This window comes from Temnothorax curvispinosus, unplaced genomic scaffold, assembly GCF_003070985.1.
Source record: "Temnothorax curvispinosus isolate PA1 unplaced genomic scaffold, ASM307098v1 QBEX01016800.1, whole genome shotgun sequence".
Classification (NCBI taxonomy): Eukaryota; Metazoa; Arthropoda; class Insecta; order Hymenoptera; family Formicidae; genus Temnothorax; species Temnothorax curvispinosus.
In genome coordinates, this window is record NW_020226580.1 from 575,294 (window position 1) to 602,667 (window position 27,374).

Sequence of the window (27,374 nt, forward strand, 5' to 3'; positions counted from 1 at the left end):
CCTATAAATTTAGATTATGTTTAATTCCGAATTGCTTTTCAAATAAACCTATAGATAAGAAGAGAGAAACGTGAAGCGATTCAGTCGTCGTCAAGATCAATTCTTCACGATTGAGGAAAATAAATTCGCATTAAGTTTCTGATTTCCGATTTACCCCTTCCTTCCGAGAATTATACTCGACGATCAAGTTACGCGGAAATCTCCATCGACTTCGCGGCAACATCGGCGGTGTAATTCCCGATATCTGCGTCGCGTGTGCAAAACCGTCGCACATTCGCGAATACACGCATGCCTTTTTCGCCAGGAAAATCCCTCAACCTTAGTTAAACGGCGACGGAGAGAGTCGGAGAGACGGAGAGGCGGTTCTCCACTTCAGCTCCGGTAGTCGCGACGGTACGAAACCAGTAGTTCTGTCGCAAGCTTCGCCGCGGCCGGATGCGCGAGTGGGGTGGCCTGCGCGCCGGGGGTGAAACTTGCAAGCTCCCCCTTTATCGAGCTTGCAGATGGCTGTGCCTTTTAGATTTTGACGTGTCTCTCCGTTCCTCCCCGTTCGTTCGTCCGCGCGCTTCGTGCCGCAACATTTCAGTCGTTTCTCACGTCGTTCGCTCCATCGGTTTCCATTTCTCGACGATCAGCACCCCCGCGACATGCCCAGGAAAGTCGGATTCAACGTCGTCTACGCCACGAGTAAGGCTGCCAGGCACAGAATTGTGATGTTAAAACGCGTTATACTAACCTCGAGCGAGGATCGGGAAACAGTTGGATATATTACAAAGACCGAAATTTTGCTATAATAAATGAAGATTAAATGGACAGTTCCGTTAAACGGTGATGCCGATTACTTTAGCGTTCCAGACAGTGCGGCGGCTGCTCGATAGGGTGTCGGGGTGTCGCGATGAGCCAAGATAGGACGATTGGTGATTTCGGACCGTTCCCACAAAGATTAATTAAAGCTAAATCATGGTCTAACTGATATCATTTATAGGAAAATGTTCGGAATAAGAAAAATAGATATAGAATAAGACATTTCTCAAATACTCGACTCGTCGCGCTCTGAAATTCACCCCCTGCGGCTCAGATCCGCATGGCTCTCGGCACTTGAATTATTTCTGTCGCGATAGGGCGTCGGGATTCCGCTAGGATCGTTGTATCTTAACGCTCCTATCATCTCATATTCGGATACATTGATTTCTGCCGCGAGACGAGCCTGCGGTTCCCTCGGCTCGCACGTGTCCGCGGCCTGTTCGACGGGAGCAATAATCTGCAAGCCGTAACCACGGAATTACTTTTAAAAATGTATCTACGACGTGAATGAATTCGTTATGAACTATATGAACTCGTAACCGCGGAGGGGGTTGGCACGGCTCGGAACGACGTATACACTGTTCCGGGGAAATACGCGGTCGTAAATCGTGCGCGAAACCGCGATATCGCGTGACGACGTTGCGTTATTTCAAAACGCCTCCCTTCCGCATAAATCGTATTTTGAAAATCTAATTAAACTGCGGCATTTTGAGGGCCAATTTTATTTCTTGCGGAAACGCGCGCGAAATCGCAAATACCGCAAATGTTGTGAATGAAAATGCATGGCTGTGATCAGGGGAACGCTCGAGGAAGTTTGAGCATTAAGTAGCAATATCCAACACCACATGTAACTATATGTGCGTCAATAATTAAGTAACCGTATAGTAAGAACTTCCACGAGCGTGCTCGCTTGACATTGGCTTTTGATTGACATTTCGACGAAAGACTCGTAGAGTTCTCTAGATATTTCAATTAAGTATTATTATATCGCATCGTGATATTATCGAAAAGACTGATAAAATTATACTAAAGCGATTTTATATCGTTGCATTTTAATCACGTGAAAATAGTTTTTATTATTGTTTAACGAAGACACATTGCGATAAAAATATATTCGTTTGAAATTGAAATAGAGTGGAAAAAGTGTTCTAGGATAATTTTAAGCGCTCCCTTCGCAGTAGAAGGACTAAGCCTTGGATTTTATTCAGATTCTGAAATGTATTTTCAAGGCGAGGAGGATAGACACTCGTCGTTAGAGCTTAACGTTCATGGGCCGACAGTGAGAGGTTGGCAGAGTGCAAGGAACTGCACGTATCCTCAGGAACTGATTCTACGACTTCATGGGCCCACAAAGCTTACGAGAATACAGGTCCTGGCTCATCAGTACCTTATACGTAAGTGTGAATTTTAAAAGGCTAAACGGCTAAACTATTCGAATTATAATTCAACTTATCTTCCCAAATATGTGATAGGCACACAAATTATTAATATTACATCAATGATTTTGAATAACTGATGTCTCAAAAATTACAAGTTGCTAAAAATATATCTTTACGTTTTATATCAAAAAATTGAATATTTCGCTTATTTTTACAGAAATATTATTTATTAACTTAGTCCTAAGTTACTTAAAATACGAAATAGACAAATACTGATTCTACTACAAAATTTTAATTAAAATTAATATATTTACGTCAATAAATTATGTTATGAAAATAATATAAAAAAAACGATGAAAGAAGACCAGTTTTCTTTCAGCGCGGTTAAAAGCATTATTGTTTGTTAAAATGACGTTTCGGTTGAAAAGCAATTTGCTGACAATGAAAATCGAATTAACGAGCTTACCGTGATTTCTCGGGGCTATATTCGTCTCCTCTTCTTCATCTTCCGTCCGGCTACACCGTCGGAAATTAAAATGTACCGGGTGGCAAGAGAATCGTGCCAATTTTTGATATAAATTTACGGGCAGACGTACTAGACGTAGTAGATCTTCCGGTGGATACTACCGATGCAATTTCCGCGAAGAATGTAAACTGCTACGTCTACTTTGATTTCAGCTGAGAAGCTGGAGATCTGGACATCGAGGGAGGAAAATGCATCCGCTTCGACGGACTTCAGTTACCTGGGCTACATCACGCTGTCCGACAACGCGTCGACCCTTTATAAGAGCAGGGAGCTGAAAAGCGTGGCTCTTCCGGAGACGGAAGCGCTATCGCTGAAGCTCAGGCTACACAAACCGCACAGTAACGCGCACAACACTTACTGTCAGGTACGCGACTCATTGACAGCTGGCTAAAAAAAAACTATAAATATAAAGATTTTTAATAAAAATTAAAATAAATATGTAGCCCAACAAGTTGTTTGAGTAAAACAAGTTTAACAAAATAAGGTAAATTCAAGATATAATTGAATTATCGTACAGATGAATTTATTGAAATTGTTAGACAAAGCTATAGAAATCATTTTTCTATCAGGTTGGCCTTATAGCCATAAATATACTTGGCGAGCCTTATGGTCAGGAATTAGCCGGACAAGGGGATGCCCCGTACAATCCGCATTACATCTCGCCTTACGACGATCTGGCATTCGAAATGTACGTCGATCGGGAAGTGGCCAAAATCATAAGGCAAATGGAAGTGAAGAAGTTGCTGGCGGTGGAAGAGGAGAGATTCGAGTACGCTTCGAAATTGAAGGTCGCTATGGAGAACCTGAGAAAAGCGGGCGAGCGTCTGGGCAAGTACGAGTTGGAGAAGAAGTACGCCATAGCTTTGGAAGATTACGATAAAGCCAAAGCTAAAAAGGCTCAGGCTCAGCAGTACAGACAGCAGGTCTATCAATCGTTGGAGATACACAATCTGCTCGAGATCAATGGGGTAAGTAGCGTTCTTTGGAACTTCTCGCTAGCGAAAGGCCCAGCAATCATACTATAATTATCAAAAATGATGCAGCCTGTGGAGAAAAACAATCTGTCGACCGCGGAGGACAAAGAGCCGACGTCGACCGACAATTCGAACACAGCGGCGTTGCCCGACGACGTGACATCTCCCCCGAGACTGGTCATTCCACCTAATCGCGATGGTGCCGTGTCACCAACTGGTCCAGCACATCAACCACCTGTGTCGCCATTGCGTCAGAAATCTAAAAGTCCCGGTATAATCTGTCGAAGGATATCATATTATGCTACATTATCTTCTTGACGTGATTTAGATTCTTCGAATTTTTAGATATTTACGTAACGTCAAATTTTCGCACTCCTCAGAGGTAACCGACAGCCCTACGAACGGTGTCCATGAGAAGCAGAACTGTAACAAGGGATCCCTCAGTAGGCGGAAAACTAAATCAGCGGGCCCGGCCCTCCGGTCGAGTTACGAAGCCTACGAGGAAAGGACCATCCCCGCTCTAAGACAGTAAGATGGTACAATGTTGAAACATCATAACAATATCGAAACGGCACGATAAACTCTCGTTGATATTCATGTTTAGCTCGCACACAAACGAGTTTACGAGAGAGTGCCACTTGGACAGCGCGGAGACGAAAGTTACCTCGAAACTCAACGATAGAGAGAAGAAACAAGCAGCGTTACCTATTGCGGTTTTCGGGATGGAGATGGTAACGATAAAGATGTTTCCTACAATGCTTGGATATAGGATAAGTGATAACGATAATCGTATGCAGGTGGAAAAGTTCTATTCGAAACAATTCACGGACAAGGAGGAGGGACTGATGCAACTGAAAGAGGAATTGAAGAATTTCGACTCGGCGGTTTCGAAACATTCTCCGAATAAAACGGCCAGGGCGACAATCCTGTTGTTGCACAGAGCACTGAGAGACAAAGTCTTCAGCGTATACAGCTTGGCCGCGCAGCTAATCCGAATCTTCTTCGCCGAGTTCGCCGCGGACAGGTAAACTTTTCTAACATATAAACACTATTCTTACATTCTGAGGTTCAGCATCTGGTTTAACGTTTAACTGATGATTTATTAATGATTTATTTAGAGTGTCTTCGACTGAGATTGCCAGAAGCGTCGAACGTCTGCTGCCAGAACTTCTGACGAAGTCCGGAGACACCACCCCGAGGATACACAATATGGCAGTGCACACAATTCTCAGCATGGCAGACTGCAAATGCGTGCGGGAGTTGCATATAATACCGGTGCATCTGACCAGACCCGTCAACAGCAGCACGCATCAGAGGCTCGCCCTGAGCAGACTGGAGATGGTGGAGCAACTGATACTGAGCCACGGCATCTCGACGGAGAAACAAAGGTGATTCTGAACAATAGTTTTGGAATGCTCGAGCTCGCATGAAGCATGTTTACCAGAAGTTTTGAGGAATATTGGGCCTCTGCCATCGAAACGCAGTCCTTCTGACTCTCGTCTAATCGATCCGCAGAGGTCCTTCCTCAAACTCGACTCTGTGTTAATAAAACGCAATTACTCTGATAAGGTATTGTAACTGTTGTAGCGGGCTGACTTGTCGGACATTATCCGAATTAGGTTCTTCCGGTCTGCACCACCCGGCTGAGGCAGTGCGAAAGGTCTCTGAAAGGATTCTCGTGTTGGTGTACAAGGTCAATCCCAGACTGGTGCGAAAGCAATTGCCGCCTGACGACGACATAACACGACGGAACCTGCTATATCGCCAGCTCTTCCACGAATTCGATTTGATCGATCTTCAGGTACGCAATACTTGGATATGTTATAAAAGGGAGATGTTGTAATCATGTTATGATTGTAGAGAAAAAAGGAAGCTGAATCCACCCATAAAGCAACAACGACGCCTACGCGAACTAGATCTACGGAAAATAATGTAACTAATTTAACCAAATCACCCTCGAGATCAAGCCCGGTCGTGAGTACCGGAAGTTCAACGAGTATTACGTCTCCGTCCGAAAACAGTACCGATCATAAGGGAGATAAGTATGTACAATGCGAATTAAATTCATCGGTCGCAAAAGATATGGAGAATCTTAATGTTTGTTTTGTTTGGGCAAATTTTGCAGAATGTGCATATTTTGCCTGTCGAAGGGTCAAGTGTACTCCGAAGAAGGTCTGAACATACATTATTGGAGAACTTGTCCTATGTTAACGAAATGTGAAGCGTGTAAGCAAGTCGTAGAAATTTCTTACTTGAATCTGCATTTGTTAAGTAAGTACATGAGAATTTAATACATTTAATTGCGTTTAATAATCAAAAGTATTAAATATTCTATAAGTAACATACACAACTGAGAAAACATGATCAATTGATAACTCTTGCACCTATCGAAATTAGATATTAATTTCATAATCATTTTTTTACAGATGAATGCGACATGAGGAGTAATTACGTAAAATGCGATACATGTAAACAGGCAGTGAATGAAAATGCGTTCGAGAATCATAGACAAGACAAAAAATGCACAAGTATTATATACTTTGCTTATTATTCTGATACGATATGACAATAGAGATCGAGTGAAACAGGAATTTAAATCTTGATTTGTGTTTTAGAACCTATAGAGGGATATGAACGCTGTCCCCTTTGCTCGGCTTTGGTCAATCAAAACAAGTGGAGAGAACATCTCATGGGGGAACATCCGTGTGTAAATAATCCACGAAGCAAGATCGGGAAAAGTTGTAAGTTACGATATATTTCCGACTTGGACAAAATATAAATTATTTAGACCATTTGCAATCAATCTAGGAAGGATTCTCTGTAAAGCTTTTATGAGAGTATAGGAGAACTCTACAATAGTAGAATAAATTGTTTTATAATTTTAGTGAAATTCGAAATTTCCATACGATTCTAGGTTCGAAATCACCGTCTAACTCGCAAAGTATCAGCGGCAAGTTAACATCACCAACGGGTAGAGATTACTAGCATCAGGCAACAACCTCGAAGCCAGTGGAGAAATTCGACAAGTCTTAGAGAAGGGAATTTTGATTTTATTTATTTCATAATTTATATATATGTTATATATATATGAGAGAGCTGTTCAACGTTTTTTATATTTGTACCTATATATGTATTTAAACCATTTTTTATAGAAGAACCCATCCTTTATTATTAGAGATTCATATAGAGCGGATTATTTTAATTGTAAGTTGGAAATTCTGACATATATATCTATATCTGTCGTCTAAATCTATATACATATATGCATATGTATATGCATATAGATTTAGGCGACACGCTTATTAATTTAGCTAGTTTGCGGAATCTACGTGGGGGATATAACTTGGTTAAAACGTAAAGATATTAGGAATTGTTAATAGGTTTCATTCTTTTTATGGTTGTTGCATGATATTCAAGGATATATGCAGGAAAGTGCATCAATTATCAAAGGCAGTGATATTAGATGTTACAAAAACATCAGTCATTTCAGGATTAATGATTCCTTGCATCCGGCCATATTTATAATGAAAATTTGTACTATATATTACACATTATGGCGAGAAGTGTCCAATAGGCATTAGGAAATGGGAAGATCTTTATCGCTCAAAAAACGTTAGATATCGCATGTAATTTCATAAAGTAGTTATTTCATAGAAAATGGACAGTAAAAATAATCATTCCATCATTTCATCGTCGATGTTTTTATTCCATAAAATCATATTTTTTTCTTTAGTCTATTTATAATATAATTTATACACTTTTCGGTATAAATACTCGATTATTACCAGATCGGATTAACATATTCCCCTTAAGTAAGAAAAATTAAGTCCTTAGTAATTTAATCTTACTTAATTTATACGTGTATAATATGTGTATGAAATTAGAAAAGTTGAAAAGTCTTAATTATGTCAACGAACAATTCAATTATTCATTATGTTTCAATTGGCATCTCTGTACCATCGACATTTTTATGCTATCCTTGTTCTTCGTTGTACTTTTTTCATTAATCTTCAGTTTTAATTTCAGTTTCAAATTCAGTTTTAACATCACTGTTGTTGACGTCCTCGGCTAATGCAGCTGCGCGATTTTCCTCGAATTTATTTTTCTCTGTAGAATTATAATGTAAACAATAAGATATATTCTTCCACAATAGTATGACGTTATTACAAGAAACATACCAAATTTAGAACAATCCGCTCCTAAAAGCCGTAAATAATGAATTGCGTCGCAAGTAGGCACATATGCCCTAAGAGACATTATTCCCCTCCACCCTACCAGCTGAAGATTTAGACGATTTAGATTGTCAGTCTTTTCTTCTTTATATAAAAGTATACAGCTTCCAGTTGCTTAAATTAAACATATTTTTTAAGTAATATTTATGAATCATCATGTAAAAAAGTATAAAGAAGCAAAAAAAGTACTATTATATTTACCAAATTCCTTGAGACGTTCCTGAGTGTTTGAACTTAATTTTACAATTTCAGGTGGTGTGTGTGGCTCATCATTTTGTAAAAGCATTATTAAATCCTCTTTCGAGATCTCAAGCTTTCTGTTATCACTTATGTAACGAATGATACTATGCATTCCTTCTTGAGCAAGTCTGAAGGCGCAATTCATATTTTTATTGTCGCACCGCACAAATGTCTTAACACCAGTGTTGATCATCTTTACTCTATTCTCATTAGAGATCACTATATCACGAATTGCTGGCGACGTGAAATAAATATTTTTCTTTTTTCCTTCGTGACATCTCACTAATAAACAACGTGGATCTAAATCGTCAGATATACCATAAAAATCTCTGAAAACATATCAAATGATATATAAAAAGCAATTATATTAAATAGTAAAAGAAAAAAAAACTGGAACTCACTTAATAGACTGCCATACGTCTTCTGTTTCGTCTTTAAAAAAGACAAATGGGTCCTCTCTGTAACCGACAATCCTTCTTCGCTTTTTTTGTGGTTCCCGTGATTTCTTTTCTTCTTCAAATGTTCTTTTTCCACTTTCTGAAAGCTTTGTATCTTGCGAAGCTTCTTCTTCAAGAATATGTTTTTCCTTCTTTTCATTATCATTTGCGTCTTGTGCATTTTGATTTAATACACAAGTTTCATCTTCCCATGGCAGGGATTTTACTTTCTCCAACACGGCCACGAAAAAACCTCCAGTATCTTGATGATGTGGTAATATTCTCATACTATAAAATTAGCAAAAATATAATCCACAGAAATAATATATTTTTATCTGATAACAATTTATTTGATATTTACCAACGTTCAAGATGAAACTTAGAAACTTCATTTGCTTCTGGAGGAAACATTTTCGGCCGTACTTGGGTCTGCCATTGTTCTGGAACATCATCCCATCTATCGTAGTATTGTAAATTTTTAGATGCTGGTTTCCAATGTGTGACACCTAATTGCAAAATATACTATCATACATATAATATGTTTTTAAAGATTTACCAATATCGTTATGAATATATTTTTATACATATTGGTATCTTAAAACTTACCAGGGTCACATAGTAATCCTGGTACTAGATGTCTACAATCAATTAATTGTACTGAATCTCCAGTCTCACGAAGAAGCCTATGAAGTACTGCTTCATTTTCAATGGGGTTTAGCGAGCATGTGGAGTATACCATCCTTCCACCAACTGTTAGCAATTCTAAGCCACGTTTTGCTATCCTGTACTGAATTCTATAAAATAATTGAAATTAATATTTTCTACATTGTTTACATAATATATAATTTTCCAACAAATTATATTAATTTATACCCGTGGAGATTATTGCCATTAGCAGGACTCCATTTGCACCATATATCTGGATTCTTTCGCATAGTACCATCACCACTACATGGGACATCCGCAAGTATCCTATCAAATCTATCAAAGAAACAAAACTTATATAAAAATGCTAAAGATAATTACTTAAATATTTTAAAGTTTAAATTCCTACTTTAATATATCTTTTGCACCATCTGGTTTTGTAATCATAAAGTTTGGCATAACTGATGAATCGTGGTTCGTAATAAGAATGTTTGGACTGTTTAATCTTTTAGCTTGGTGCACCAGCATGTAGCATCGATTGTTATCAACATCATTAGCTATTACAAAACCCTCTACGAAAAATATTAACATTTGCATTACGCTCATTTTTTACAGTACAGTTTAGTATCAACTACCTGGAGGATCATTTCCTTCGTCCGCATGTATCATTTCTATAAGTTGTGCTGTCTTTGATCCTGGTGCCGCACACATATCGAGAACCTTGTGCGAAGGTTTGACATCCAGAACCAAAGGAGGAACCATACTAACCACTTCCTGCCTGCTGATACTGCCATTGTTAGTTTCAGCAATAAGGAAATTATGCAGCCTAAAGTACGCCTCAGATCGTCGGATATCTTTCCTGGTTAATTGCAATTGCCAAGCTAGTTCTTCTGGATAAAAGGGTAAACTATGTAATATGGTTTTTGCTTGACTATTAACGTCTTCCTTATCACCGCCGTCCAAATTTGCATTCAAAATCCCTTTGAAGAAATCACTTTTGATTATTTCCAATAAGGCTTTAGCTTCAGCTTTTGAACCAGTAATACGGAAAGCAACTGGCAGATTGGTCCTCATAGTGCTGATAAACGCATCCCATTTATCTTCTGGTACTATTCCTTGTGTCTTATAATAGTTCTCAAAATCATTGTTCTCACGAATAATATCCGCGTAGCTTTTATGAGGAGCACTACTCCATTCATCCTTTTTCTACAAATAACAATTACATGTCAACACGCATTTCAAATTCACAATGATGTCGAATATTACATCAGATAAAAACATACTGAACGTGTTGTTTTAAAAGAGCACAAATGTGTACAAACTTGTTACTATGTCACGTTATTATCTATGTAAATGTAAACCATATAACCTCTAATATATTTCATCTTCAATATTAATGGATAATCATACCTTCTGCTTCTCACGACGTTTCTCAGCGAAGTTCTTTTTCGGTTTATTTTTTCGGCCTTTACCCATTTCTTCGTAAAAATTACGTGTTTTTGATTAATAACAGGATATGTCTCGCTCGCGCTCGCACTGCATACACGTGACAAGACAAACCGTTTGTTCTTTTCCAAGAACTTCCTGAACTGGTGCACATTGGTGCACCTAGTGCAGGGTGCAGGGTGCAATGAGAGTGAAACAAAACCATAAACATATAAATATTAAATAATTAAATAGACTGCACATGTTAAAAAAAAAATTATACCCCCAATAGCGGTTAACGACAATTTTATACATCACCATCAGTTTAAATTAAAAAAAAATAAATTTTATAGCGGTTGAAAAATAAAATTTATAGCCCAATAGCGGCGCAAAAAGAAATTCATACCCGAACAGCGGCGATGGGAAGGCATGTCTCACCTTTGACTCGAGATCAAAGAGTGATATTTATATATGATAAACTCAAATTTGAATTTTTATTGTAGAAGCTTGGAAAAAGTGTATATAATAAATCTTTATTAAAACAAATATACATACAATTCTATTAATTTCAATATGTACGCTTGATACGTCATTGAGAAATCATTTCGTGTAGGCAATTCGATATAATTTAAACATCTATCCAGTTAAGAAATAATCTCATAACTATTGATCTCTGAGTTGCAACAACAATCGCAATAATTCATTCATTATTTGCTTCTAACTTATAAAATTTTGCCTGCAGTAGAACAAAAATTAAGTTAATCGAAATCAATGCTAACTGTTGTTGGTGCAACCAATCTATATATATATTATAGAAATATTTTATGTACAAAATTACAATGCTGATTTTCCGCACTGTTAAAGGACAAGGCCTTGGTAAGAAAGCCCATCGGGGTCTGGCGATTCCATCCTATTTCTTAAATGTTCTAACGTATTTGCTAAATGTTTTTGTATTTGATCAGTTTCTTCACTCGCTTCCAGATTGGGAAGTTCCTCTCTAATTTTCGCAATTACTTGATTCAGTATTTGGACGGTTACCTGAAACAAATATCAATTTCAAAATGGCAACTCAAAAAAGATAAGTTAATATGCTACTCTCTGATCTTACAGCTGTGTTTCCTTTTTCGTAAAAGTAAATGTAATGATTCAGCAGTTCCACATACAGTTGCACTTGCACAGATGTATCCATGCACTGACTCGCTATTCGAATACCTTTCTTCAAGCAGTCCAATACTTTACCGCCTTCTTGCATCTGAAAATTATATTACATTTCTTGTACAATTTATTATACTTTAGTTTATCTCATATAATCAGGGTTAGATTTATACGTACCTCTTTCCCGCCCGTAGCCAAAGATTTTCCAGACCAAAATATGTGCGAACACGTGGCGACTCCTCTGCATTGATCTGGTTTTCTCAACAATTTGCTGGCATATAAAGCGCACTGATTGCGTACGGGCTCAGCGTTTTCCTCGCCAAAGCAACTCATTTGCTCGAATGTGGCGATGATCAAGGTGATTGCTGCGAGCTGTGCCTTCGAATCGCTTATTTCATCCTCATATATCGAGAACGCTTGACTCATGAATTCGTAAGCAACCATTTCGAAATTATCAAAACGGATTTCGCCGATTGCTATCGCGCCTTGCAGAAATAGTCTTAATGGTAGTTCAGCTAATTCAGCTTTCATCAGCGCTGTGATGGTCGTGTGACAGAACTGAAAAATTTTTTGACACTTCTTCTGCCACATGTCATCCTGGAAAAAAAGGAAGGAACATCTTTATCATTATTCTGATGATCTCATCTCACTAAGGAATACAAACTACAAACCTGATCTTTCAGTGCTTTGTATGTAAAAGCCAGTTGATAACTTTGAAAAACTATGGGAGGTAGAGTAAATTTTATTCTTTTGTTACCGCCAGCACTGAAATGCTTTCTCGCAGCGCTTAGTATCATATATTGCTGGTCTGGCGTTTCTGATTTAAAATGATGTATTAGTCTTCCAAGCAATCCCTGTTCCTCAGCAAAATCTTCAGGATCTTCTTCTATATTAGGTTGATCTGGTTGATCTTGGACCAAGGAAGATACCATGAAGAGCACTGCGTCTACTTGTTCTTGCGTCGGTATCAATGTTTCGTTCTCCAAGATATTAGTTATTATATATATAGCCAATGATTTCCTGCCCTCATAATCGAAATATTCCAAAAGGGGCGCATAGTGTTCAAGTTTGAGTACAGTTAATATATTCTTATAATTATCTACGGGAATTTTCATTAATCTAACTAGTTCTCTTGAAACGGCACTATTATACTCCAATCTGGAAGATAGACGTTTAACATACAGTATATAGCGAAATTTAATTATTTAACATGTCTAATAAATCATACTCACTTATCAACATTTTGTTTCTGGAATATTTGGACTGTTGTAAGCAAAACTTTATCCACGTAATCTACACGATCAGGATAACATTTATGTGCTAAGTTTATGAGAGCCACCTGAAGGGACACAATATCTTCGGGAGGCATATCTTGTCTCGTCTACAAAAAAAATTTTTATACAATTATATATGTGAATTAAGTATGCTTTAATTAAAATATAACGTAATATGTTTTGCGACTATTCTCAGACTTAAACTAATAGGTAAGAAATTTTCTGGTTTTGAATCATGGTATTATCAAACATTGTGCAGTATCTAATAATCATTGAATAGCCATTCTAACATAATTAGCAATGAAATTTATTCTAATTATAATCAATACCTGTATAATAGTTGCAATTTGGTCACTAAATACATCAAACAGTTTAACGTCTTGTGGAATTCCTGGCACTTGGTTAGGACTTCCCGGTCCTCCTACGCCGTCGGATCGTTGACTAAAGGCTGCAAGTCGATCGATCAGCGATATAATAATATTTTTAACATTTACTCCATTTTGCAATTCCGCACAGGACTTCAGAAATGCGTTTAACGTTTGTAAATGGAATTCATCGGGAAAGACCTAAATATGTAAAAGAAGGCATGAATTTTTTGATCGTTATTTTTTAAATAAAAGATTTATGTTATAAAAAGATTTACTTGAATTATACACTCCATAAGATATTCCTGTGCTATTGCGTCCCTACAACTAACCACTTGTTCCAAAATTCCTGGCAATACAAGCTGAAAGCAGATTGATAAAATCTGGTTAAAAAATAAAGGGATTATGAGATTAAAAATAGAAATTAAGGCTGCATTCCGATATTCACTGTCAGCAACTTTCAGTACTGAAAATCTATAGTATAAGTGACGTAAAATATAAATTTGCAGTACTGACAGTCAATATCGGAATGCAGCCTTAAAAAATTAAATTGTACCTTTTTATATTTATCCAATGTTACAGATTCCAGTTGACTAAGTCGTACAAGATTCGTTCCGACTAGAATTCGAAGCTCTTCCCTTTCCCTTTCTCTTCTTTCTTTATCCCTACTGTGACCTTGATGTTGCATTCGTACCCATAATTTATTCATTTCCGCAAAATTCATTAGAACAAAATCTATGCTGTCACGAACCTGAAAATAAAATAACAAGAATAATAGTGTGCAGAAGGAAACTTTCATGGTTTACGAAATACAATACATACAGTCCCATCTTCATCGTCCCCTTCGGAAACATCTGGCAAGATATTCCTTGTGCATTGTAACAAATAATTCCTTAAGAATAGACCACGCAGCGGATGTTGCACGCCCCTACACATTTCCACAAGATCTCTCAGAAGGTCTCTTTTCAAGCCAGGCGTTGTCTTGATATAGACCAGACCAACAGTGATAAGCAAGTATCTGGAATATTAATCGGAATATCTCATTCTCCAATGAGAAAATAACAATGTAAAATTACAAGGCAGATACATACAGTCTAGGCACAATATTACCAACATATTGGACCAATTCATAGAGATCCGTAACTTTTCTCCCTTTTTGAAATTCATCCAACAAATAAAGTTCCAAGTGCCGTAACTCATCTGTGATTGCCATATCTAATAATAACTGTTATAAGGAATATTTACAATTATCAAACATCAAAGCCAGATACTCATATTGAATATTATAGTTCTCAAGCTCTGTCATTAAATAATTAATAAGGATACATAATTCATAATAGCTTTTTGGACTCAGAAGGGAGGTTCTGAGCTCTCCTAACATGGTAGAGGCATGTTTTAACGCATCCATTAGCTTGGATTTGTCCAGACAGTGTTTCATCTGAAAAGCCTGGACTTTCACTATGCCGATTGCGTCCTCCAGCAGCTTCTCCTGCTCCTCCATTCCCGTTATGGCAGGTGTCATTGGCTGCGAGAAAAATAAAGATACCTACCAGGAACACCAGGTAGTACCCATGCTAGGTAAGCCATCCAACTCAAGCATGCACTACGGACTCGATGAAAATATATTGCGGAAACAAGGACGATCTATTCGTAAAAGTAGGGGCACTGACAGCAAAGCAAAAAACATAACTCTTCAAACATAACGCCACACGATACATATGTATTTGTCTGCAACTGACTGTAGCATAAGAATTTGTTTATGAAATCATTAAAACTTGACGACTTATTAAGAAATAATTGTTTTGATAGGAACAAACATCAAGTTACGCCGTAAATAGACTATGGAGTAAGATTAAAGTACAATAATAAGATACATATATTTTCTTCGTGACTTATATAAGCGTTGACCGCTTTGTACAGAAACTAAAAAATTAAGCATTCAGTCCTATATTATTGAAAATATCGACGAAACAATTCTCAAACATGTTTGCGACAGATAACCTGTACACAACGTTAGGCTAATTCCCCGCGAGATGATCAACACCACATGGATCGAATTTAAACGGATACTACTTATCCTTGCAAGCGAAATTGCGAAACATGCCTCTGAAAATTCTATGGTTCTTGTTCTTACCATCTTCTTGGGAAGAAGAGTATACAATTATTCGTCGCGCACACGTCTCGGGGACTCTGGTTGACAAGACACCAGATACGCCCGACTCCGCCAGAGTTCCGTGGAATGGAATTCCTAATCAGACATCAGACTATCAGACCATGGTGGAAGAACACATGTGCTCATACTCGTGACGAATTTCATACGGTTCTGCGCAGATGCCAGATGCAACCATTTTTAAGTGTCAGTTTCAAAACATTTAAGGTTGTACCAAGTAATTTTTATAAATTATTAAACAATTTATTTTTAACTTTAAATTATGAAAAGAATTTTATATTATAAAATTTTATAATTTAATTTTTTAAATAAAAATTATATATTATATTATAAAATAAAATGGAGCAAGAAAGGAAGAGGTGTGGTATTATAACAAATATGCAACCACTTTTTTTGTACAAATATATTTATTGTAACCCAATGTATGCAGGGCTATGTCTGATTATCCAAAGAGTGTGCATTTGTAGGAGTCTGCTCCTAGTGAATAATAAACCTTTCTGTGAATCAATGCCAACACACAAAAGCGAGGCAATTGTAAAGTGTAAAATATTATTTAACCTTCAGTGATCTCATATATATATCCAACTCGTCTTCAGACTCATCGTTTTGATCATTGCACTCATTAGACGTAAGAACGGTTTCAGGGGCTTCAGAATCAAAATACTTTTCTTCTTCATCTTGATTTCGTAATTCTACATTATCATAAGCTTCATTGTCATCTACAGTGCTGAAAACAAATAATAAAAGTATATATAAAGTAACTGTTGTATTTAAATTTCTGAGAAATATCATAGCTTTCCATTACTTTTATAGTTGTTATCAGAAATTGTAAAACAATACATATGGTATAAATATCTTTAATTTAAATTTATTTTAAAAATTATTATTTAATTTCTATCTATTATATTTGTGTATTAAGAGATATACGTATATTTTAGTATTTAATCATATAAATTTATTATAAAAATATTGTGTTAATAATAAATTAATTAAATTTATATTAAAATATTCTAAAAGGGTCTATAAATATTTATAGATTCTTTATATTATATTTATTGATTAGTAACATATACCTATAATCAAAATCTCTATCTTTACCATCCAGGAAACTCTGATACATGTTTGTAACAAATTCTTGCCTAAGTAACTTTATCTCTTGGTTTGATATTTTACTGCTTCGTAATTTCTTGTCTCTATCCTTATTCTTATCTTTTACTTCATCTAAATCTTCGCCCCATTGGTGACGACTCGGTTTATCAAAGTCCGTCTTGGATACAATGCTGGTTCTGCTATTATCGTCGTTATCGTCATCTGAATCATTCTCCTCTCGCACTTCGGCCTCCTCCTTCTGTTGGGATTTCAAGCGTTTTTGTAATTTGTCCCTCTCGACAGTTTCCATAAGTATATCCACATAATTTGCACTTTGCGTATCAATGGTATCTCTGGCTTTCTTCTCTTCCTCCGTCAAATATTGCCCTACTAAGTGTTCATACAACAATGGATTTCTCTTCATCATTTCACATTCGCTAAAGTAGTCTCCCTTCTCTATCAACGTCCTTAAAGCTTCGTATCTTCTGTTTCTGACGTCGATATGTCGTGTAGAATTATCAAAATATCTCCGCAACCTGTTTACGTGATAGACCGTCTCGTAATCCTGACTTTTGCTGAAATACTCCAAGTGCTCCACCTTCAAATAATGTCCAAATTTTGATAGAAACAAGCAGTGGCTCTTTTCCAACAACTTCCCAGCTATGGCACGCTTCTCCTCGAACGTCAGCTCGGGTTCTCCTTTCTGCTGGCTCTTGAAAATCGCTTTGCTGTTAGCCACATGGTCCAGAAGCTCGTTCTTGAGATCATCTTTCTCCACGTCTGACATAGGAAAGTCCATGCTCTGTTTACTTTCGCTGTTCTTATTCCCACTCAACGGAGAATCTCCCCTCGCTCCTAAAGTCATGTTTTCCTGCCGAATGCTTGATTCTTCGACTTTATTCATCAGAAAGTCAAGTCAAGAGTGACAAATGGAACAAATTGCTATTTGTGTACGCTGACGTATCCTCTGCTTTGTGTTGATTGTTGCAGTTAGTATAAGATTAACCTAGGAGGCACACGAGGGATACGTCTCTCTTCGTATCGCATCCGTTTCCTGCGGGATTACATTTGTGTTGCGTATTATTGTTGTTACTGGTGATAAATAAGATAAATGAGATAAATAAGCGTGATTTTCCGTACGTGCGCTTAATTTATCCAGAATGTTTTGCAAAAACTCGCCGGACAGTCGTCACCCAAGGCTGCGCGTCGCTGTGAGTCATTACCCAAGGGAAACATAACCTGCGAGAGCGATCGCCGATGTGAAACTGTGAAAACGCAATTAACAAAATATTTATGCAAGCGGGAAGGAAACGATAAATACTGCGGGCTTTATTGGTGTCGCGCGTTTCAATATATATGGGAATTCGTCGGCCGGCAGGTACGTTCTCCGAATACGCTGATTGACGTTGTTTACTGATGTTGTAATAAGCCTCTTATCTGTTCCTATAATTGATTATCAATCAAGTAAATCGCCCATGGTATCGTCTTACGGTTTGTCATATCACGGATTTAATATGCCGTGATATACCTATATTTATTAGTTGATTAACGAAACACTGTCTTATCAGATAAGACAGAAGTGATATAAAAGTTTAAAAATTGTAATAATCTCTTTAAATAAAATAACAAATAATGTTTTATTATATCTATTTTATTGTCATATACTTTTTGCTGTTTGATATATTTTGAAGAAATTTTTCCTCGCAATTTTAAAAATATATGCCTGTAACAATACAATAGCAATACCATAGTGCTGTGTTTATATGTCACTTATATCTTTCGGTATAATTTTGGTTCACATTGCTCCATAATATTTGTTTAACCTATTAAAGATAAAGATTTCTTTGTCATGAGTTAATTTTAATTACCGCAATATTGTAGCATGGCGGAGAATTGGTTGGATGTGGAAAGATGGAAGTGGAACTGGACCGAGTTATGTGGACATCGTGGAGGCATTAATCCTTTGAATCCTGAAACCCAAGACCTAAGTGTATGTTTCCAGCAGCTTTGTCTTCAGGTAATGTAATAAAATTTCATCTCACATTAAATGTGAAAAACAATAAATTAACGCAATTGGCTCATCAAGTTTATTTCTCAATTTTCAGATACCAGTATTAGCTTTCATAGCTATAATTTCTGCGTACCATTGTGGAAAAAGAAATACATCTTCGTATCGACAGCAGCATGCTTATCATGCTATAAACCTAAGGATCTTAATTACAACATGTCTTGTGATATTGCCTATCATAAGGGCATATATTATTCTGACTAATACTGTTATACCTTTGGTTCATGACGAAGTGCAAGACTACAGCACACCAGTTCCAAAGAGACTGGACACTTCCATTCACAGGAACATAAATTCGTCATTAGAGAATGAAACGGATGTTATAAGCAGGATACGTGATGGATTAAATCACACTCTTAGATTTGTTAAATCAGTTTTGTCACCAGAAGACAGCGTTAAGGATATTACTACGACTCCTGCTGGATTGTATACCAATAATTATGAGTCGGATATTACCGATAAATTTACTTCTGCTAAACCAGTGGACTATCTCGTAGCAGGAACCGAAGGTTTAGCGTGGGTTGTGCATCTTTGTTTTATCTTAAGCTTGAGACGTGGACGCAATCCTAACCCACGTGGACCAGTATTAATAAGAGCGTTAATATTTCTTTTGATTGTTATTTCTGCGCTATTATTACGCAGCCACGTCAATAATAAGCCCAAAGACGATGTTTTGCCAAATTTATCATTGGGATTCAGTATCACCATAGTCACTCTTCTGATATTGTATGCCGTAACATTGATACCTGGTCCTAGTAGGCCTGAACGGATGAGATCATCATTCCGAAATGCTACAGTAAGTCACTATCATATAATTATCTTGTGTTTTCGTCAATACGCGTTTCTGATTATCCAGAAAATGCTCGAGTTGCAAAATACTTACTTAATTGCTTACGATATCTAATATTATTGAATTATCAAATACGCAGAGATATCACGGATCAGTGAGTGAATGTGTTTGTAGGTAGGAGAACGCACTGCATTACTGAGTAGTCCCACTTCTTCATACGTACAATTTCCAGAAGAACAGGATCCGAGCTACCTTGGCTTAGCAATGGAAGATACAACTATTATTTCTAAACTTCTATTCCATTGGGTAACGCCGTTAATGGAAAAAGGCGTGAAGGGGCTATTAAATCATTCCGACGATTTATTTGATTTGCCCGATCAGATCAGTACTAATACAATCAGTCATAAAATGGAGCAACGTTTACATAACATGGTAAACGATAAAGCATAACAATCCGCAGTTTATTCATGACGAATCTCTTTTGAAATATTTTGATTACATGTGATAGTCGTTTCGTTAATTCTCGTAATAATAATACTAATGTTGCAGCCGAACACTTCGAATAATGGAATCGAAAATAACTCAGAAATACCGCTTCATTCAAACGTAAAAGTAGTTACAAGGAAAGTGACACTGCTCTACTTGCTGCATCAATGTTTTGGCTGGGAATTTTATGCGGTTGGAATACTGAAGTTTGTTGCAGATTGCAGCTTGTTTATGGGACCAATATTATTAAATAAATTGATAGGTTTTATTGAAGATAAAAAAGAGCCAATTTCACATGGATATCTATATGCATTGCTTATAATATTAAGTGCTATAATTGGTACAAAATCGAACTTTCTGAAATTTCTTAAATATTTGCTACTTGAATTACGATAATAATGTTTTTAATGACGTTTTAGGTGCCTTTTGTAATACTCACTTTACATTTTGGATGTCTCTTGTGGGTTTGAAATTTCGTTCTGCAATTATTACTTTAATCTATCAAAAAACATTGCATTCTTCTAATACTGATTTAAATCAAAATTTTAATTTTGGTGAAATCATTAATTTTATGAGCACTGACAGCGATAGATTGGTCAATAGCTGTCCTAGTTTTCATACATTTTGGAGTATACCCTTACAGGTAATTATGTATGGTGTGATATATATTACGATGGTATATGATGATATGAATATGAATGTTTTCTCCTTTTATATATAAGGAGAAAATGTATTGTTCTAATTTTGAATGAACTTATTGTCGTTTCTTAAAAAAGGAAAAAACTAAAAATGTTTATATTTTCAGTTATTCGTGACACTGTATCTTTTGCATAAGCAAATTGGAGTGTCGTTTTTAGCCGGTGTTGCGTTTTCAATAATACTAATACCAATTAATAAAATAATAGCAAATAAAATTGGTAAGCTCAGTACTAAGCTAATGGAATATAAGGATCAAAGAGTGAGGCTTATGGGAGAGATATTGCGTGGGATAACTACAATTAAAGTTAATGTATGGGAGGAGCATTTCTTACGAAATATCTTCAGTTAGTATGCGCTTAAATAAATTTTAAGAAAATTTCTTGTTTTTTAGCATCTTTATCTAAATATCTCCTTTTTTATGTAGAAATAAGAGAGAATGAAGTGAAATATTTACGAGGTAGAAAATATTTAGATGCACTTTGTGTTTATTTTTGGGCGACTACACCTGTCGTTATTGCAATATTAACGTTTGCAACGTATGTATTGGTCGGAAATGAGTTAGATGCCAAAACGGTTTTTACCAGCATGGCATTGTTGAACATGTTAATAGGACCTTTAAATGCGTTTCCATGGGTCTTAAACGGCCTTACAGAAGCATGGGTATCGCTTAAGAGAATTCAAAGAATGCTGGATGTATGTATATTAAAATTATAATGTAGCATAAAGTACAACGCACTATTACATTTGGAGATATTCAATTTCTGTTTTATTAATTTAGTTACCAGATATGGATGCGTCATTGTATTATACAGATATTACGCCTGATGTTGATTTATTGTTACAAAATGTGACGTTGACTGTGAACCGTCCAAGAAATAACGATATTGCTATAAATGCAAGTCCGAAGATTACGAGCACTCCATCTTCAAGTACTGATATTAAAAAAAGCGTTACTTTCGAAGACGATGATGTTTTCGCTTTACATAATATCAATTTATCTATACGAAAGGTAAGAGTAAATTTTGTTTAAGTTTTTTTTTTCAAATATAAGATATAAATGTTTTATATTAACATATTTTGCACAGGGACAATTGATTGGTATTATGGGCAAGGTTGGAAGCGGAAAAACTTTACTGTTAGATGGTATCTTAGCAGAAATTACAAAAACTAGTGGAATAATAGCGGTTAACGATGATCACAAAGGTTTCGGATACGTGAAACAAAATCCTTGGCTACAACGTGGTACAATTCGAGATAATATTCTGTTCGGGAAACCATACGATCATAACAAATACAAGTAAGTATTAAACATCACGAAATTAATGCCGATGATAAATTTTTTTATATGTCCACATATAATTTGATATTTGCGATTACAACAGGAACATTCTGAATGCTTGCGCACTCACGTCCGATTTGAATTCACTGCCTAACAAAGACTTAACAGCTGTTGGCGAAGCCGGGAATACTTTAAGCGGCGGCCAAAAGACAAGAATTTCTCTGGCTCGCGCTATATACGCAGATAAAGATATTTATTTATTAGACGATATATTAGCGACGTTGGATGTCAAAGTTGCCAGACACGTTTTCCAGCATGTAATTCTGGGCTTGTTACGAAATAAAACTAGAATACTGTGCACGCATCAGACTCAATATTTGGTTCACGCAGATTTAGTTATCGAGATGTCGAAAGGAAAAATTGTCAATCAAGGAAAACCGAGCGACATATTGCCCGACTTGGAAGATTATCTTTTGTCGTCAGATTCCATCGACTACGACATGGACACCGACTCTATAAGGGCGCTACCAAATGAATTTAATCAATCGGAAAAAAATGAGATCGATCCATTACTTGACAAGGAAACGACCGAGAAAGGGACGGTACATTTCTCGGTGTACATGTGTTACATCAATGCCATAGGACGATACTTGGCGATCTCGATATTTCTCTCTATGATTCTGATGCAAAGCTCGAAAAACATTACGGATTTGTGGCTGTCGTATTGGGTGACGCACGTTAACGCTACGACTAATTCAACCGACACGTCCGGACTTGGAAAATTGCAACTCTATTACGATAATTACAGTTACCACGATACGAACTATTATTTAATGGTTTACAGCCTGCTAGCTGTATTCAATTCTATTTTTACTTTAATTAGAGCTTTTATCTTCGCCTACGGTGGGATACAAGCAGCCGTAACAATGCACAAGCAACTTTTAAAGATAGTTATGCGGGTGAATATATGAGTTGGAGATATAAAATAATTGTTGTGTATTTCGATTAAGAATTATTGTAAAAATATTGTTTCAGGCAAAAATAATATTTTTCGACATTCAACCAGTTGGTAGGATCATAAATAGATTCTCGTCTGACACATATACAATCGATGACTCTTTGCCTTTTATTACTAACATTTTGCTGGCACATCTATTTGGCTTGGTTGCTACCATTATAGTTACAGCTTATGGATTACCATGGATCTTCCTCATATTAGCACCCCTTATACCCGTCTATCATTGGATACAAAATCATTATAGGTATTATTGTAAATTTGTACAAATGTATAAAAATAATAATTGGTATTTGTTAAAATTCATATTTCCAAATTATTTTCCAGATTAACATCGAGGGAGGTAAAACGATTATCCAGTATCACGTTGTCTCCCTTGTACGCTCATTTCAATGAAACTTTGAGCGGCCTGACGAGTATCAGAGCCTTTCGCACTGTACCTCGCTTCAAACAGGAAAATGAATTGCTGTTAGAAGCCAGCCAGAAAACGCAATTCGCCTCCATAGCTGCCGGTCAATGGCTTGCATTGAGATTACAATTTATCGGTGTCGCCCTTCTAGCCGGAGTCAGCATTATGGCAGTTTTGCAACATCAATATAACATAGCTGATCCTGGTTTGATCGGTTTAGCGATCACATATGCATTGTCTGTAACGGGATTGTTATCTGGGGTAGTGAACTCCTTTACTGAGACTGAGAGAGAAATGATTGCGGTGGAACGAGTCAAACAGTATTTAGATAACGTGCCGACTGAGAATAAAATTGGCGCTAATCCACCTTACGCGTGGCCTAGTCAGGGTGTAGTAGAGTTCAGAGAAGTCGTTTTGAAGTACAGGTAATAACTTTGAACTTTGAACTTTTGATTAAGAGTAATACGTGCTTATGATTTTTGGGAAACATTACTTGTCACATTTGCAGAGATCATTTGGTGCCATCGTTGAAGGAAGTAACGTTTGTCACGCGACCAGCGGAGAAAATAGGCGTTGTTGGTCGAACTGGTGCTGGAAAGAGTTCATTACTAGCTTCTTTATTCAGACTGACAGAAATTAGTTCTGGAAGTATATTAATTGATAACGTGAATATTCAAACGTTGTCATTGAAAGCGTTAAGGTAATATTTAATAAACTTGCAAAGAATGATTATTACATGTTAATTGTAAAAAAAAAATCCATTCTAGATCCCGTTTAGCTATTATACCTCAAAACCCGTTTCTCTTCTCGGGTACTATTCGAGAGAACGTGGATCCGTTGGATCAGTACACCGACATGCATATATACAAAGCCCTCGAGAAGTGCAAAGTACATTCTTTAGTTTATCGATTGGGTGGATTAGGCGCAACCTTGGACGAAGGTGGCAGTAATCTTAGCGCCGGTCAGAGACAATTGTTCTGCTTAGTGAGGGCTGTGCTACATAACGCTAAGGTACTTTTTATCTATAACGTCGTTTGAGAAAGCTGATCATTCGCGTATTAATAACTTTGATACGTATTTATCGCCCAGATTGTCTGCATTGATGAGGCTACCGCGAATGTAGATCAAGAGACGGACAAATTTATTCAAGCGACGATAAAGTCTTCCTTCCAAAGTGCGACAGTTATTACCATTGCCCATAGAATAAGGACGATTATGCATTGTGATAGGTATTCCAACTTTCAGATTTAAGCATTTGTTTAATCAATAATTTGCAGACACGAAAGACATCAGTTTTGTAATATAATTATCGCTAGTTTTGGCCTAAAAATCTATTTCTCTTTTCTGTTCAGAATTCTAGTGATGGGGGATGGTGAAGTGTTGGAATTCGACGAGCCAAATTTATTGATTCAGAATGCCGATTCCTACTTTTACCAGCTGGCCAGTCAAGAATTTTCGGATCAAGAGTGATTAATAAGCATATGAAGCAATTTGATTGTACATATGTAATGAGTGCGTCTAGTATTATACATGGTGATTTTATATACATATAACGCATTGTATGCATGATAGAATGTTTCCAGAGAGACGAATTATTTTCCTATGAATATGACAGGATTAAGTTTTTTTTCTTAATAAACTGAGAGAGTGAGTGACATCTACAAGAGCGAACATTTTTATTTATGAAATATTTAATACATTATTAATATTATGACTATTACTTCTATATTTTATATACAACAAATAAACGTCCAGTTAAGTAAAAAATTGAACGTTTTGATCAATCCTTTATAATTTATACAATTTATACATTCAGAGGATAGTCCTTCGCCCAAAATTTCATTAAAACTTTTAGGGATATTGATTTCTCAGGGATTTGCAATAAATGCATTACTCCGAGTTGTACTCTCCGAGATTCAGTTCATCTGAGGAACGCGCGCGACCGGCGCGATTTATATCGTAATTAGAAATGCCCGCAGTTGAGGGCAAACGTTTTACAATAGTGTTTCGCGGAGTTAATTAAAGCTCGGTAGCGCGTGTGCACGTCTTGCGAGCTACGTTCGTGTCTCGGTGTGTGTGCCTCTGTATTTGCGTGAGCTCGAGGAGCGGCGCAATGTATCCCGATGATATCCGGTATTCAGCCATTCGACGTTTCCGCGCGTTTACAAGGCGGCGAAAACTAATGAGCTATAGTACCGGCTAATTTGCTCCCCGTTTTTTTTAATTGCCCGACGTTTAGCAGGATACACCCCGCTATGTCGGCACGTCGACGAAAACGAGACGTCTCGCGTATTCACGTCGTGCCGACTGAATTACGAGAATGCGAGAGAAGTATGGGGCTGCTTGGGTCGGGAAACAAGCGCGATTCACGGCGCTAATGACGTCGTTCATTTTACACGATCGGTCGGCCTTCCGCGGCTTTCCGCGATGCAAAGAACTCCTCGAATAAGCTAAACTCCGCTTGCTGCCGCGGTCAAGAACTATTCTCAATAAAGAGAATTTTATCGGAAGAATGAATTAACTCCGGAAGTTTGGTATAAATCACGTTTTCAGATTTTCAGATTTTATCGGCAAAATTAAAGTAAATTACTTCGGCAGTATTCGGAAAATTATATACATGATATTTTGCGTTACATATTTAATAGCCATTTAAAATTAATTTTAGTTTAATTGGTCTCTTTAGTTCGTTAATATTGAAAATACATTTCCATAATTGTTCTGTTATGTATGTGGGAACATTTATTTTTTGTTTATTTTATTTTCATTAAAATCCGAAAATTCGCGGAAAAACGTCTCGAGCAAAAGTTAGCTTTTCACTGCGTATTTTATGAACTGTCGCGGATATCGGCGCATGATATAACTCGAAGATAAGCCTTGCTTTTAAACCAAAATTGCCTGTGCTTTGCGGCGGGAGCTCACGTGTCTCAAAGGGAACTCCACGACTGATGACAAGTAAAAAGGAGAAAAAAGATAACACGGCATGATAGAACCGTTAGATTTTACCTTCAGCTTTGTACTATGTTATCTGAAAGTATTCGTGGCAGGAATACTTTTACAACATTCCAGCTCGTGATAGAAAGTATCAGCGATTCACGTGGTAAAATCAAATTTCTCCCGTTCTTTATTGTGCGCTTCTAAAATTCTTTTATGTTACTAATACGAAACATGTATTTCAAGATCTTAAAATTTTCATATTAAATGATTTAATCGGTGCAGTTACAATAATTGAATCATGGAATTATCGATTTATCTGTATTATCTAAAAAAATTTAGATTTCCTCAATTAACGTCATAATGTATTTAATTTTTTGCTGAGAATCACACAAATGCAAAAAGAACTACTATTTCACCAGCTCATGAACCCAAATAGCACAGTGACGTCTCTAACGTCATTAAGACGGAATTAATACGTCATTTGACGTCACTGTGCTATCTGGGAAGTGAACAAACTATAATTCGAGTAAACGTCCTCCAAAGAAAGATTCATTAACAAATTCGGCCAGCTTCGTGAAATATTTGAAATCTCATCTTGGATGCGGAGGCTTGTCGTATCACGGAGGCATGCAGGTCCTTTGCCCTTACACGCCTCTCGGCAGATACTTGAGGCCCTGAAGCCTGAAGCATAGCCACTATACCGTGGGGGACTGGTTGGCTACCCCAAAAGTGCACCTATCGGGGGTTGGTTCAACGAACATGCAGCCCTAGAGATCTACGCTAGAGCGCAGAGAGCGAGAGCAAGAGAGAGAGGGAGAGAGAGAAAGAGAAGGGGAGAGGGAGGGAGAGGGGAGAGAGAGAGAGAGAGAGAGAGAGAGAGAGAGAGAGAGAGAGGAGGGAGGTTTGCCTCTTTGATAACTACCAGGCGCTGTTATCCGATTCGAGTGCAATTTCATAGTAAAACGGTCGCGGATATTAA

The 27,374-nt window shown here is 37.0% G+C and overlaps 4 protein-coding genes across 11 annotated transcripts; 2 read left to right on the forward strand and 2 right to left on the reverse strand.

Moving 5' to 3' along the window:
* Positions 1 to 392: 392 nt before the first annotated feature.
* Positions 393 to 7,368, forward strand: LOC112467005 (centrosomal protein of 104 kDa). 2 transcript variants are annotated; one of them, XM_025035421.1, is made up of 15 exons: positions 393 to 687; positions 2,034 to 2,198; positions 2,862 to 3,073; positions 3,279 to 3,677; positions 3,753 to 3,954; positions 4,064 to 4,211; positions 4,288 to 4,414; positions 4,481 to 4,707; positions 4,802 to 5,071; positions 5,253 to 5,484; positions 5,544 to 5,725; positions 5,809 to 5,954; positions 6,110 to 6,211; positions 6,299 to 6,424; positions 6,598 to 7,368. In XM_025035421.1, exons 1-15 carry the CDS (start codon positions 648 to 650, stop codon positions 6,666 to 6,668), a joined length of 2,649 nt encoding a protein of 882 aa, XP_024891189.1. In that variant the 5' UTR covers positions 393 to 647; the 3' UTR covers positions 6,669 to 7,368. The 2 variants fall into 2 exon arrangements, with proteins under 2 accessions (XP_024891189.1, XP_024891190.1); XM_025035422.1 differs by having other exon boundaries at positions 5,271 to 5,484.
* Positions 7,366 to 10,829, reverse strand: LOC112467008 (tRNA (cytosine(34)-C(5))-methyltransferase). 2 transcript variants are annotated; one of them, XM_025035427.1, is made up of 10 exons: positions 10,648 to 10,822; positions 9,873 to 10,443; positions 9,647 to 9,809; positions 9,466 to 9,573; positions 9,199 to 9,386; positions 8,954 to 9,098; positions 8,557 to 8,880; positions 8,117 to 8,484; positions 7,862 to 8,029; positions 7,369 to 7,790 (listed from the first exon to the last, which is right to left on the reverse strand). In XM_025035427.1, the coding sequence occupies exons 1-10, from the start codon at positions 10,711 to 10,713 to the stop codon at positions 7,687 to 7,689; spliced, it is 2,205 nt and encodes a 734-aa protein (XP_024891195.1). In that variant the 5' UTR covers positions 10,714 to 10,822; the 3' UTR covers positions 7,369 to 7,686. The 2 variants fall into 2 exon arrangements, with proteins under 2 accessions (XP_024891194.1, XP_024891195.1); XM_025035426.1 differs by having other exon boundaries at positions 7,366 to 8,029; positions 10,648 to 10,829.
* A 345-nt stretch (positions 10,830 to 11,174) lies between these two features.
* LOC112467006 (vacuolar protein sorting-associated protein 35) lies at positions 11,175 to 17,677 on the reverse strand. Of its 3 annotated transcripts, XM_025035425.1 has the most exons (13): positions 16,700 to 17,677; positions 16,185 to 16,353; positions 14,783 to 14,981; positions 14,548 to 14,671; positions 14,279 to 14,474; positions 14,013 to 14,207; positions 13,735 to 13,818; positions 13,421 to 13,657; positions 13,050 to 13,198; positions 12,489 to 12,975; positions 11,995 to 12,414; positions 11,771 to 11,914; positions 11,175 to 11,700 (listed from the first exon to the last, which is right to left on the reverse strand). In XM_025035425.1, the coding sequence occupies exons 1-13, from the start codon at positions 17,617 to 17,619 to the stop codon at positions 11,521 to 11,523; spliced, it is 3,504 nt and encodes a 1,167-aa protein (XP_024891193.1). In that variant the 5' UTR covers positions 17,620 to 17,677; the 3' UTR covers positions 11,175 to 11,520. The 3 variants fall into 3 exon arrangements, with proteins under 3 accessions (XP_024891193.1, XP_024891191.1, XP_024891192.1); XM_025035423.1 differs by lacking the exons at positions 16,185 to 16,353; positions 16,700 to 17,677 and adding an exon at positions 15,591 to 15,708 and having other exon boundaries at positions 14,783 to 15,002; XM_025035424.1 differs by lacking the exons at positions 16,185 to 16,353; positions 16,700 to 17,677 and adding an exon at positions 15,591 to 15,707.
* A 332-nt stretch (positions 17,678 to 18,009) lies between these two features.
* On the forward strand, positions 18,010 to 25,149 carry LOC112467003 (multidrug resistance-associated protein 7). Of its 4 annotated transcripts, XM_025035420.1 has the most exons (18): positions 18,010 to 18,093; positions 18,597 to 18,732; positions 18,821 to 19,579; positions 19,748 to 20,005; positions 20,123 to 20,399; positions 20,479 to 20,702; positions 20,865 to 21,102; positions 21,183 to 21,451; positions 21,537 to 21,767; positions 21,844 to 22,055; positions 22,141 to 22,996; positions 23,073 to 23,299; positions 23,380 to 23,886; positions 23,970 to 24,161; positions 24,229 to 24,472; positions 24,551 to 24,690; positions 24,814 to 24,973; positions 25,045 to 25,149. In XM_025035420.1, exons 2-17 carry the CDS (start codon positions 18,598 to 18,600, stop codon positions 24,929 to 24,931), a joined length of 4,887 nt encoding a protein of 1,628 aa, XP_024891188.1. In that variant the 5' UTR covers positions 18,010 to 18,093; position 18,597; the 3' UTR covers positions 24,932 to 24,973; positions 25,045 to 25,149. The 4 variants fall into 4 exon arrangements, with proteins under 4 accessions (XP_024891188.1, XP_024891185.1, XP_024891186.1 ...); XM_025035417.1 differs by having other exon boundaries at positions 24,814 to 25,149; XM_025035418.1 differs by lacking the exon at positions 18,010 to 18,093 and adding an exon at positions 18,183 to 18,316 and having other exon boundaries at positions 24,814 to 25,149.
* The last annotated feature ends 2,225 nt before the right edge of the window (positions 25,150 to 27,374 follow it).